The 13,503-nt window shown below is 34.5% G+C and overlaps 1 protein-coding gene across 1 annotated transcript in view; it reads right to left on the bottom strand.

Moving 5' to 3' along the window:
• Window positions 1-13,503, bottom strand: part of LOC135635107 (serine/threonine-protein kinase TOR-like) — a 64,566-nt gene that overhangs the window by 8,579 nt on the left and 42,484 nt on the right. The window contains exons 29-47 of the mRNA XM_065145972.1: window positions 13,415-13,486; window positions 13,189-13,323; window positions 12,699-12,760; window positions 12,409-12,506; window positions 11,757-11,866; window positions 11,503-11,676; window positions 11,369-11,434; window positions 9,674-9,742; window positions 9,472-9,582; window positions 7,890-8,030; window positions 7,673-7,801; window positions 7,412-7,577; window positions 7,073-7,287; window positions 3,647-3,853; window positions 1,790-1,909; window positions 1,525-1,710; window positions 611-691; window positions 443-517; window positions 290-356 (exon numbers count right to left, since the gene is read on the bottom strand). Of these exons, the coding sequence (XP_065002044.1) occupies window positions 290-356; window positions 443-517; window positions 611-691; window positions 1,525-1,710; window positions 1,790-1,909; window positions 3,647-3,853; window positions 7,073-7,287; window positions 7,412-7,577; window positions 7,673-7,801; window positions 7,890-8,030; window positions 9,472-9,582; window positions 9,674-9,742; window positions 11,369-11,434; window positions 11,503-11,676; window positions 11,757-11,866; window positions 12,409-12,506; window positions 12,699-12,760; window positions 13,189-13,323; window positions 13,415-13,486 (2,284 nt within the window). The remainder of the gene's footprint in view (window positions 1-289; window positions 357-442; window positions 518-610; window positions 692-1,524; window positions 1,711-1,789; window positions 1,910-3,646; window positions 3,854-7,072; window positions 7,288-7,411; window positions 7,578-7,672; window positions 7,802-7,889; window positions 8,031-9,471; window positions 9,583-9,673; window positions 9,743-11,368; window positions 11,435-11,502; window positions 11,677-11,756; window positions 11,867-12,408; window positions 12,507-12,698; window positions 12,761-13,188; window positions 13,324-13,414; window positions 13,487-13,503) is intronic.

Raw genomic sequence — 13,503 nt, 5'->3', positions numbered from 1 at the left:
TTATTTATAATTCTTATCTATAAATAATTACTAATTTATTTGATTGTTCAAGCTTTTACATTTTCTCTGTCAGTTAATTTAGTGTCTCTGTAACAGCCTCAACTTGCCCCAACCACGTAACCCCATAATCTAGCCATTAAAGGTGGGACATGAGAATATTAAATAGATAACAAAAACAGCCAGGTGAACATGGACAAAGAAACCATAAATAAACTCAAGAATTGTCCATATTGATATTTTCCAGACAATTAGAATATTAGACATGCTTAAGTAACAAAGTAATCATTACCTGCACGATAAGTACCAGGCACTGCAAGCTCCAAATCATGACACTTTAGTAATTCAGGTGAAACAGACTGATTATAGGGAAGTAAACAAGTCAGAAGCATCAGAAGAAAGAGTTACAAATAAATTCACCAGAAATTAATTAAGCAACTCTTGCCTGTAAATCTAGAGTAGTGAGACTAGGAAGCTGTTTATCAATTCTTCTAAAAACATGATAATACAAATCCCATGCCTGAAAATGCAAAAAATCAATATGATCACATATAAGAAGGTTCACATAGACAAAGAACAACTAACAATGTCAGTCATGGGTAATGAAAGGCACCTGAGTAAGCTCAGCGTCCTTTCCAGTATTTTTATATTTTAGGCAACAATCACGAGCTTCTTGTAATTCACGACCATATGCCTAAAGAAGATCCATTTGAACAAGTAAGCAGCATGCAAGTATAATCTAGAGAAAGACCTATTATATCTCAGAAATTCCATATTTCTAACTCCTAACTTTAGTGAAGTAAAGAGATGGCACTACATATTCCTATCACATGTTTTTCTTGCAAGTTTGAGACAAAAATCTATCTAGTGATGTGTTTAACAGAATGGAAGAAGCTCCTTGAGAGTAATATGCCAAGGTAAAATGATAAGTATTCTTCATCCTCCCTCTTGAAAAATGTATATCCATTGACAATTGATAAGACAGTGAACACTAACAGCGAATATGTGATTCAAAGGTTATAAAATGTAGGGAAAGTTCATAGGTGGACAATACATACAGGAAGCAACAGTAAATCCATTTATTCTTACCAAAAGGCTGGCAGCTGTCAGCTCATCACATTGCAAAACCGAACACTTACTATCTTTTTGCAATGGATCTTTATACTAATAATATAAGAATTCTTACATATAGTCTGTATGTCAGAATTTGGTAGGCAAATGAAAAAAAATATCACATACATTACTTTTCCATTGTACTTGAAAAAAAGAAAATTTGATCTTTTGTCACTTTCAGAATCTTGTTTTTTAAAATATAAGGTGCTTCTGAATCCGTGAACCATATTGGCTTGGTGCAGCATTTGTTTAGAAACTGAATATTTCAGATTAACTAAAGATTCCATATCAAGGACCTTATAACCATATTACATAGGAATGCTAGCAGAGGAAAGCAAGGTAAATGTCATGTCATAAATTTTATTCTCTTAGGTAGATTGAAAAGTTTCGAAATAGCATATTTAATTAAAATACCTGAATGAAAGCAGTTTCTATTATGGTCTCTGCCCCTTCTTCAAGCTTTGCATGAAGTGGTTCTAACACAGCAAGCATCCCCTCAATATTGTGCTCACCAAAGTACAAACGACTAGCTTCTTCCAAGGCCTCATGCCACATCTCATGCCACAATATAGCAACCCTAATCAACTCCTTTGAGACAAGCTGAGCCTGAAATTATTTTATAGTCACATTAGAAGGATTCTCAAGGGAACTACCTAGAAAGTTCACTGACATATATGACATTTGCCTGATCGACAAGCACACCATTATGCTGGCGAATTTTATCAACAACATCCAGAGCTGCCCGTCTGCGCAAAGTGCTGATGGACTTGCATGCTACTAGAAGAGGGTACATAAGAGCCTAGAGTTCCAAAGAAATGCACAACAAGAAGCCATTAGAAACCTCTTGGAAAATGTAGAAAGCAATTTCTGCGAAGATATTGAAGCACAATGCTCCTCGATCCTACTCTCTCATTTATGACTCTTGAAATCTCTTTCTTGGAATGAAAATTCAATAACTTGAAACAGACAACTTGAAGAATAACTTTGAACTCAACCAGAAAAATAATTAGTCATAAGGCATCACAAGATGCAAACCTTGATTTGTTCTACAGAATGCATTCTTGTTATACTCAGAGGATTGGGATTTACAAGCAGCGAATGGCAGTCCACACAGCATACGTCCTCAAATGTGACAGCATGGACATTTTTTACACTGGAATATCTAACTCTTTAAGTTATATAGGTTTTCTCATATCTATGATTCTCCCAGTTTACTAATTATTCTTTAATCAAGTATTTTAGTCTGAAGCAGTAGTCAGTTAAGAACCTGGGAACATACACAAAAAAATGTGAATTATGCATGAAACTGACATTCACTATGTTCTTCAAGTCTTTTCTTCTTAATACCTTCCATGATTTTTAATTTTTACCTTTTCAGATTATCAATTGAATACCTATCAATTATTCAAATTCAACTGGTTGATTAAAATTCAAACTCAGTTGAATATAAACAAATTAAGGTCAGTGATTATCTTGCTTACACAACTTTAAGAAGGCATTTTGTAATCTCTGTCATCATTTGTAATCACATACAGAGAAATCTTTTGTCTTGCTCATGAAGCAGTCAAATAAAACAAGGCATTATATAGATCACATATGGTTCAATGAAGAATGTAAAAGGGAATGTGTTCCTAACATACCATATGGTAATGGATCCTAGTGCATTTATGAGGCTTACATGCTCCATGTTTGGTGTTTCTTGATTAACCTTTCGTGATGTCAAACCCTCTATGGCTATGAAACGCATATATTCCTGAACACATTACCCTTCCCATTTTTCTAATGAATCATAGTCAATTATTAATAACACATCATCATTATCATCATATGTATATTTTTGGCAAAGTGGTGAAGGTCGATCTTGATCCCAGAACCTTATCTGCCAAAGTCTTTACCTGCTAGGTTAACTAGCTACGATACATGTCTATCATGATAATTCTACTGCAGCTTTCCTACAAGTTAGTATATCCTAGAAGTCCAGACTGACATTAATTCACTCGAGGAGCCCTCGCTCAACAAATAGTTCATCAAGCCACCTTCAAATCACAAAGGAAGATAAACAACTCAAAGGAGAAGGTTTTCTAGAAGTTTGGAATGCATGTGAAGCATGGATGAGCTTGGACAGCCATGTTAACAACTCTATGTTTCCTAGTCTGATTGGGACTCAAGAAAGAACTGTTCAAAGTCTATAATCTTAGGTGAAGTGAAAATAGTGTTCTATTAGGTTGCGAGAATCTATACATAGGTGAATTATGTAGCCCTTACTGCATAAAATGTAAGTATTATTTTCAATAAAAATCTCCTCTTCTACCTATATACTTCTCTTCACTCATCTCTTTTATTTTTCTTTGCTTTTCTGAATCTCTTTTCCTTCCATTTTTTTCAAATTTCACTATTCTCTATCTTGGAGGTTATCTTCTTCCAACGTAAGCAGGTCCTCAATAAGAAATGAATATACTATCAGTTTTTCATTGTACCATAACTTGCTGGGTATGTCTATTAAATACATAACTTTGTAGTCAGTCATTCAAGATACCTGTGGATGCCCTTTCCCAATTCGCACCAATAATGATTGTATCAGTTCCCTCACAATTCTATTATTTGAATGTATTCTGGCGATTATTTGTGGTAGTACTGCCAACCACATTTCAATCTTAACATGTAAAAACCCTTTCTGGAGCGCCATTTGAACCTCAGAAGTAGCTCCATGGTTGAACCACAATGTGAGAAGGCGGAGGATATCCTGAAAATATAAAAGTAACCAAAATAAGGTGTCATAGATAAAATGTATCATGCCATAGAAGAAACCCCAGAGATTTCAGCTAACAAAGATTAACTTTGGAAGATAATAAAATTGTTTAATAAAGCCAATATGTATTGCGAACACAAAGATGTCCAGTATTCTAAAGTGTCATTCTTTTCTAAAATGGAGATCGAGGTAACCATAACAACTAACTAGATAAATGTCTAATGTCTTTTCTGTTGATTAGGCATGTTGTTCTACATACTGGTTACCAATGATGGAAGCAAAAGTTGCCTGGAAAAGGGTTATGTATAAAACGTGCTGAAATTGCCGTGCAAATAAAATGCATCACCCTATCAGTTCCCTTCTTTCTTGCCTTTTTGCATGTGTATGCATGGAAGAAACAATGGAAAGCCTCATCCATCATGATCTCATAAAGAGAACGAAATAAGGGTACAAAATCCCCAATGGGAGAAGACAACTTAGTTGCAAGTTATAAAGTCCTCTTAGAATTGTCTATTTCTGGTCAGAAGCCCCTCGGCAAGCTCATGACTCCACAACCTCACATGATTAAAAAATAAAAATCCAATCTCGTTTTTCTTCACAGAGCTTATACACAATGTAAAAACAACAAGAAATGCACTACCATATATGATCCTTTGTCATTCATGGGAGTACTATTTTTCATATTCCATCGATTTCTACAATAGAATGCTTGGAGAGGTTACTCCAAGCAGAATCATTCATTAATAGAAAGGTCACAAAACCATGGCACTTGTGGAATTTATGCCATGATATTTTGTATGTAGCTAACCCTTTTAAAGTCTCAAATTGGAAAAATGTACAAGAAAGTCGAAACATGAACACTAGAGCTGATCAGCTAGCTAATTTTGGTAGAGCTTATTACTCCTTTTGGAGGTAATTTACCTCCTGTGAGTCTATATGGACTGCTTATGGATTAATATAGTTTCTCTTCTTTGAAAAAAAAGATAAGAAAACAAAAAGATCCCAAAAGTTCAATTAACTATATTAGAATATCCTTATCGAACTTATCACACAACAGAGGGCACCAATCCAATGGGGGATTAACACACGAAGTAGGATATACTGACCGGTACAAGACTGATATGCATCATACTGATCGGTAACAGACCTGTACCAGGTGGTAACCTTACTTGGAGTTACTAGCTAGCTGTTGTGGCCATTGGAGGGCTCTTGGGAGCCTATAAAAAGGCCCCGAAACCCTCCCAAATCTGCCCTCTAATCTCACTTCTCAGTCACACTCTCTCACTCTCATTTTATCTCGTCTCTCTCAAAATTACTTATTTCTGTATGAACTACCTTCCAAACGAATTGAAGATCACTAGGCGAGGTTAATCCATTTGAATCTAGTTTAGATCTTCACAGATCTAGGCTTTATCATCATGGATCTAGCTTAGATCAAACAAAATGTAGGCTTCATCCATTCGTACATAGCATTAATCTTTGCAGATCTAGTTGTAATTTTCAAAATATAATAAATTTATGGACGTATCAGTTCTAGAAGTACCAATACAGGTGTGAGCAGGTATGTGTCTTAATTTTACATCACATTTATTGTTTTGTAGTCCAAATTTAGTTTAAAGTTGTCTAACTTAATTGTATATAATCAGAGAAATGGAGGGGGAAAAGCCCTAAAATAAGGTTTCTTTGTTGTTTTCCAGCCTTTTTAAGGGGATGTATCGAAATCTGGTACAAATTGGTGTACTGACATTCAATACAATTCTATGTGCCACTATGTACCACTGTGCAGTGACTGCAGTGTTGATAAATCAGACATCGAACCTTGTGAGAAACATAGGTGGGTTTTTTATGCTAAAACGAAAAAGGATATTGGATATGCAACAGCTGGAAAATGCAATAATTGCATCCACCAAAATGCAAGGGTAGTTATGAACTTATGACAGAGGATACTACCAGGACAAGCACCAGTTGGAATATGCAATGATTGCATCCACCATAATGTAAAGGCAGCTCCGATAGAGGATAATGTCAGGAAATATTTTATATGATGCATGTTGCAGAATTGACATTAGATTGCAGGGTTGCAGATTATGTCGAGAACAATGTCGATAATGATTTTAAAATTTGAACAAAAAAAAACTCCTAGAATAAGCAATTCATGTGACAAACATAAAAGGCATAACCTTTTTGAATAGATTGTTTAAAATGAACATATACTCTAGGATTCAAAATTAAAGAAAAAAATCAATTTTGCTTCTTCTTTTACAATAAATGCTTCAGGATATAATTCCCAGTTATGCTAAAGATTCCATTTGACTATTTATGATCAATGTTTAATTTATAATATATGTTTGTAGAAATTTAAATTACTACATACACAGAAACCAGAAGACCTGGTGCAAACACGAGGCACAGTAAATTAAATAAGTTACATTTTCTTTGAAGTTTAAATATGGTATTAGCACTTATTGGATTAAAAAGCATAACGGTACTTATATCAGATGGCAAATAGCACGAACTATGAGCCAAGGCCACTACCATAAATTCACAACCTATACTATTAAAGTCGATTAATCTACTTAAACAAAGAACATCATCACCTGTATAATTGTAGAAGTTGCATCTAAAACATAAAAGAATATCAAAAGTCATGATAATAAACATTGCAAACACAATGGAAAAGTTTAAAACACATATGAGTATCCACAATCCATAATGTCACCAAAACATGACTGAAGCCCATCCGTCAGAGATAGTTATTGCCCTATTTTTCATTTGTCTAGGGTGAAAAGAAATATATAACGAGAGTTATCCTTTTGAATCATTGTCTCGAGTCTCAACAACCGATTATTCATTAGAAGTCGAATCAAGCAGAGTCAAGTGACATGACAGGGTGTCATAACCTATGGGCTTATAGTAGCCGCTGGGTAATATGCTCATAGTGGACTAGGTGGAGGCCCTAGACACATGAATGCCAAAAACCTATAATGGATAAAGTAACTAGTTTCAACCATCCTAGACATCTAAAAATTGCCACAACAGACATTCCCAAGGATGATAAGAGCCTGTATATCCTTGGTAGTTTGTGATTAAAGAAAACAGTTTAAACAAGAATCCAACTAGAGCTCCAAAATCACAAAACAGTGAATTAAAAAAATTGGTCATTTCATGACTCAAAGAAAAATAATTAATATTCTATGAAGCAGAAATGTTTACCTGTAAACTGTCATCAACTCCCTTAGCAGTTGATGCACAAGCTATAGAGTAAAAATATCCAGTGACTGCAGCAACAACATACTTTGCAGCAACATCAGGGCGACCTCTTAATGTATAATGAGACATCACAGCAGTATTGAATAAAGCCCATGTGTGCCATGCTTTTGCCGAATCATTTGCACAATGAGTGGCATTTTTCAATGATACAAGGATTTCTGCAATTTCAAAAAGAAAAAAATCAAATTCACGGAGCAAGAGAAACAAAAACAATCTGGAAATTCAACTATAGAAGCCACAAAAGAAAAAATAGGAAATACAATATTATCAAGTGCTGATCACCTTGTATTGAGTCATCATCTAATCCAGGTGAAAGTGCCCTCTTCCATGTCCCAAGTCTCAGATATGCACGAGCAAGAAGGGGTACACCAGAATTTGGCATGTTCCCTGAACTAACTGGTGCCCCTGAGTGACCATTTGTAGCGAGAGCAAGCTGTCCAGTTAATTCCTAAGCAAAGCAAACACGGAGAAGGTGTAACTAGATTAATAGCTCAAGCTCATGTGAACAAAGAACAATATTGTGACTTAAAAATATGATTCTACCTGTAAATGGGAAAATGCTTCCTTCCGTTTAAAATCATCACCAAGAGACCACTGATATTTTAGGTACGCTAATATAACTTGGGGATGCCCATGGTATAACCAATTTTCAGGAGATGACTCAGGATCATACTGCATTAACCAGAGGTGATGAGGTATTATACTTCTTAGAACCTACTACAACCAGTAAGAGTGCTTTTCAAGAAATTGAAACACTAACCTGTAAGAGTTTGATTAAAGTAGATCTGGCCTGACTAATGCGGCCACTTTTCCGGCAAAGCGAGGCAAATTTAAGCCAAGTTTCTATATCTTCACTAGGGGGAAGGACGAGTTCCCTTACTGCTAAAAGTGCTTGCCAGACCTAATTTTTTAAGGTGGAATCAATTACAAAGAACAAATATCCAATACACAACAGTAAAATGATTCATGGAAAGGAACAAAATATGCAATACACAGCAGTGAAATGATTGTGGAAGAAACACCATTTTGACATTATAAGCTATGCAAGGACACTTCAAAATGATTGACATGTCTGCATGTTGGATAGTTTCCAACATGTATTACTTGTTCAGGATATATAGACTGTTGTACCATTAATATTTATTTGTTTTAGATGTACTATATATATGTAGAACTACTAAATCAAGAGCATAAGGCTTCAAAACGTGGCAAATATTGGCTATATGAGGTAATAGTTTATTATATTATATATATCCGTGTTCAAACTTCAAAGAACTTCTGGATACTTGATACTTGTATGAGTGGCATTTCTGCTTCTTATAAGTTTCATGAAAGACGACAAAAGAATGTTCACATTATATAAAGAATAGAGTTATAGTAACATATGAAAATCAATTGATATATCCATGTCATCTTGCATCTTTTAAAAGACCTGCAATATAATGTAAGATCATTTTCATTTATTTCTCGTATGAATAAAATTTATTAGCATAAGGGGCATTTTGCACGTCAATGATTACATTAATGATTTTATTAGCATAAGCTATCATATAACAACATCAATTATTAGCATAAGGGGTATTTTATTAGTTACCAGGATTACTAAAAAAAGAAAAAAGGAAAGTCAACAAAAAAAAGATGACAAATATTCAGCTTTAATGAAAATCTAAGTAAAAATAAGAAGCAAATCTTGGATTCAATTGAAGATAAATGAAAATTATATATGAAATGAATGATATGTCCTTATCTATGGGTCTAACTTTCTTTATTGGCTTCTTCCTTATTTTCTAATTTTTCTTTTTTCCTAATGTAATTTGGGTATATAAGAGGAAAGGCATCATAACTGGGCCATCAATTGATTAGATGCAAACAATTCTTTTTCCCATATTTTGTGCGAGTGGTATGAGGCCACAATCTTTCTTTTTTCTGATGGTAAAATCCATCGTCCATGTAGGAGAAATGTAGAATGTGAGACTCTCATCCCTTTGAAACAATACTTGAGCCAAAAAAGTCTAGTATTTATCTATTTTCTTCTATTCTCTTCTATCTTTCATCATTGTCTTTCACAATTATCTATTACTTCCTCACACTTTCCCTATCAAAATTCTCAACTAAAAAAGAAATTATTTCTCTGCAAAGAAAATAAAAACATAATGCAAATAAAATAAAATACCACCATAACAAAATAAAAACTCATGAAAACAAAAGCAAAAAAAAAACATTGTTGGTAATTGATTAGTAATTGAGCTTCTGGCTTACTGTTTACAAGCAATGTATAGAGAAACAACTAAAACAATAAACTCAGACACAAAGCATATTGCAGAAAAAGACTATATAGCCACCTCAACATTCCGCTTTGTTCCTTGGATGCGTTCATTCCACATATTACGAATCAGTTCCCTTCTACCATCAGCAACAGCATTCCCAACTGGAAGGGTACAGTAGTCAATAACCTGTTAGGAGAACAAAAGCAGTGTTCCACTCACTTCATTCATTAATTAGTAATTTATCCAAGAATATTGAAGCGGACAGATCAGAGATCACCTCTTCCAGTTCTGACAGCTGTTGGACACGGACCATGTTGCTATAAGCACGTTCGTAACTCTCAAGAACCTGAATTGCAGAGAATAAAGTTACATGGACCTTCGAGTGTAGAATACTAAGCATACATACGATAGCAATGGTGTAATTCTGAGGAAGATGGAGGATGAAATTTCAATTATAGAAGTAATCATAAGCACCTTTAACCAATCATGAGCAAAGCTTCAAGTCTCAAAATACATTAAAAAATCCAACCACCTCACTTATGTATTTTAGTACCACTAAAAATTGACATTATATCATCAAATACATATCTTGGATTCCTTTCAGTGAGCAAGCATGACTCACTGCTTACTATTATTAGCTACAATAGTAATAATACAACCCTTTTATCAAAAAAAAAATTGAAGTGTTAATTTCAATCATATTTATAGCTAAAAAGAAAATAAAACCTCAGATATAACAGCTTATGATATACCATCTCCAGAGAACCAGTATTATTACAGCATAACTGCATATCGGCACCAGTTAGTGGCCTGATTAAAGACAATCTATAATATATACTGATCAGTCTGGATCCGACGACACTAAAGAATTCACCCAATAAAATGCAGAAAAATCTTACATCCACAGATCATAAAGCATATTAGGTTAGATCAAGTTTATACACGACTATTTGCATTCTTAAAGTTAGATTTAAAAGCATTTTCCTACTTTTGGAGTATTTCATCCATATTTTAGGCATATTTAAGGAAGTTATGAAGGATCTGTATTTATTTGTCAGATTAAGCTAGCTAGATTTTGCATAGATCCAAAAGGGTGTTCAATGCAAGTAGTCATTCCCCAGGGGCCCAGGTCCAAGCTAAGATTTTTGCAGACAACATTTAATAAAATCTTCTTAAAAAGATATTTCTTCCCCTTTTTAGTGTCTATATATGCCTTAAGTAATATCTATTACAAAATAAGAGTTGAATTCCAAATAATCTATTTATATAGAAATTTTTTTATTAAATCCGATATGATTTTTATCAAATAGATATTATTCTTTTTTTGGGTTTTGTTAATTCTCAAGTAATCTATTTATAAACAATAATTAATTCTCAATCTTGTAGTATAAAATATTAAAAAATACTTAATATAAACATTGAGTTTTCCTTTAGGCTGTGTAGCCTTAGCTACCCTGTTTCCTCCAATAATTGTTCCATTCTGCTTCTAAACATCTTCCTTCTCATGGTCTTTGCCCCGTTTGTCATATCTTGGGCTTATGTCATTCCATTAATTGGACTCTGAGCTTCTCAAGATGAGAAAGGCAAGAGCATTTCATGGATGGTTAACCTTTCGAATGACACCAAGAGTAGATCAACAGAAGAACAACTATTTTATTTTTTCCATATAAAAACCTCAAATATAGATAGACATGTTAATAGTTTAGTACAGCATGTAACAAATGAAATAAGCCCTGTGAATCATATCACCGATGGAATTTTCCAATCCAGGAAAAACTGAGGCAGTGAAATCTGCTGGATTCTAAAATTAAAGACTTAAAGAGTGTTTACTTGCTTTTATAAACTCAACAAGATCGTGAACTATCTCGACTGTTGTCAGCAAATTAGATATAACAGAAAATAAAGCAAAGTTACTAGATTATTCAGAATCAAGGTCACAAGAGTTTTAAAAGCCTGATGTTAACATGCTCACCAGTGCTGCCAGCTCTGTTGCTAAACACTTCCTTGCTTTCTCAACAAACATGCGAGCTTCATCATACTAAAAACAAGAGAACTTTTAGATGTCATGAGTTAATAAAGACCACATGGAAAGTGGATAAATCATACCTTTTCACGACGAACCAAAAGAACTGCTTTAAAGAAAGCACCATTGCTGCTTGCATCACCACTGGCAGTGGTATTACCTAACATTCGAAGTCTGCTTTCATCCCCATCATCCAACTTTGACACATATTCAGACATGTGATCCCATTCTCCCATATTCCAGGCGGCACTAGCAGCCTAAAACAACGTAGATTAGATATAGAGAATAAATAATAAACCAGGAAATGCAGCTACAGAAGCTTTTCTATCAGGGCAACCATTGGAGCCATTTCTAGCCTTGCTGCTGGTTCAGCAGCTGTCCATTGCTCTCGGCATAGGGCACTGAGCTCTTCCCAACGAGCTAATGCTGCAAGACACCGCATTCGTCCTTGCACAAAGAGTTATTTAGTCAGCAGCATAGAAACTCTCTTTTCATAGCACAACGGTTGCATAAAGCTAAAATATCTGGAAACTCACAAAACTGTAACTACCAATTATCTATTTGAAAACATCTTATTAATACAACTGAATCAAGAATGACCAACAGTTGGCCTAGCACAAAGAGTTGTGAAGTCAGCAGAATATCCTCACAACTCTTTATTTCATGGCACAGGCAATTGCATGAAGCCAAATATCCAAAAACTTACGAAGCCTTGTGTTTTTCTACAAATTATCTATTTGAAACAAGTCTCATTAATGCAACTTCATCAAGAATGAGAGAAGGAACTGCCATTCAGGTTCACTAAAAAAAGATCTTTCTACCATTTCACCAAATTGAACTTTTTTATGATCATGCTTCTTATTCCCCATCAACGAAGCAGTGAATATAGTATATACTCAAATGGCAACACAGTATTATTGATAATATTAACTGTGCAGCTTATTAACTATAATATTTAAAGCTTATAACTTTTATTGTAAAATACTTACCTAAGGTAGCATCTAAGTTCTGAATTGGACTAGACGCCTGAGATGATTTTAAAGTGTATGCTTTGAGAGCGTCATCCCACCGCTGTAACTTCTCATACCTTCAACAAAACCAATTCAGACATTATGTCAATAAAGGAACAGTGTACAGCAGAGAGACAAAAAAATAATAATCCTTCAACTAAGAAGATAAGTTCTATAACTTCAATATAATTGAAATTTTTCAAGCAGATAAGGTAAACTAAGAATTTACAAGAGGCTCAATTAAAACACCAATTTTTGGCAGACCATACCAGGATTCCTTGAGTTGTACATCCAGATATTGCTGTGAGTAAGTCAATATACCAACTGCAGCCTGGCAAAATAGATTTAGGTAAATAACATTAGTTTACACTAATCAGAAGGCCACATAGGAGAATATTGGCTGGACCAACACATACCAACTGATACTTAGTGGTCTACTAAAATACCACTGTATCAATGTCAAAACGTATAGCTTGACACTGGTACTGAAGCATACACTCAATCCCAGTACAGTTCAGGATATTTCCCAATATACAGTTATTGTTTTTATTGTTTATCAATTTATTGAATAATCTTGAGCAGCACAGTTCAGGATATTTCCCAATATACAGTTAATGTACTGGTCCAATAGGATAATGAAATCACTAACGGAACAAAATCAGTAAATCAGTATCAGAACAGTATATAAACCTTGTAGCAGATGACAATTATGCTTATACAAAATATGAAGGATACAGAACATGAACACAAAAGACAGACCTCATGCTGGTGTAACTGATTATTGATGTGAATAAGAGATTCCACGACTGTTACAGGATTTGCACCCATTTTTTTCGAACATGCAGCTTCAAACTCCATTTCTTTATAATGAAGGGCCTTTGCAAATGCTCGACACTGAAGGCAGAATGTATTTGATTAAAAATGAACGGTATGTAACAATCAGTAGAAACAAATGTATACTTATAATCTCAATGAGGGTAGCAACCTTTTCAGCAAGGGCACCAAGCAGCCTGGTATCAATTGGAAGAGGTTTCTCATCATGCTCCATGAACTCTGCCTGATTAGATTGACAGT

The sequence above is a fragment of the Musa acuminata genome, chromosome BXJ3-4 (assembly GCF_036884655.1).
Source record: "Musa acuminata AAA Group cultivar baxijiao chromosome BXJ3-4, Cavendish_Baxijiao_AAA, whole genome shotgun sequence".
In the NCBI taxonomy this organism is placed as follows: Eukaryota; Viridiplantae; Streptophyta; class Magnoliopsida; order Zingiberales; family Musaceae; genus Musa; species Musa acuminata.
The sequence above is the reverse complement of the archived record's forward strand: the minus strand, read 5'-3'. Positions and strand labels throughout refer to the sequence as shown.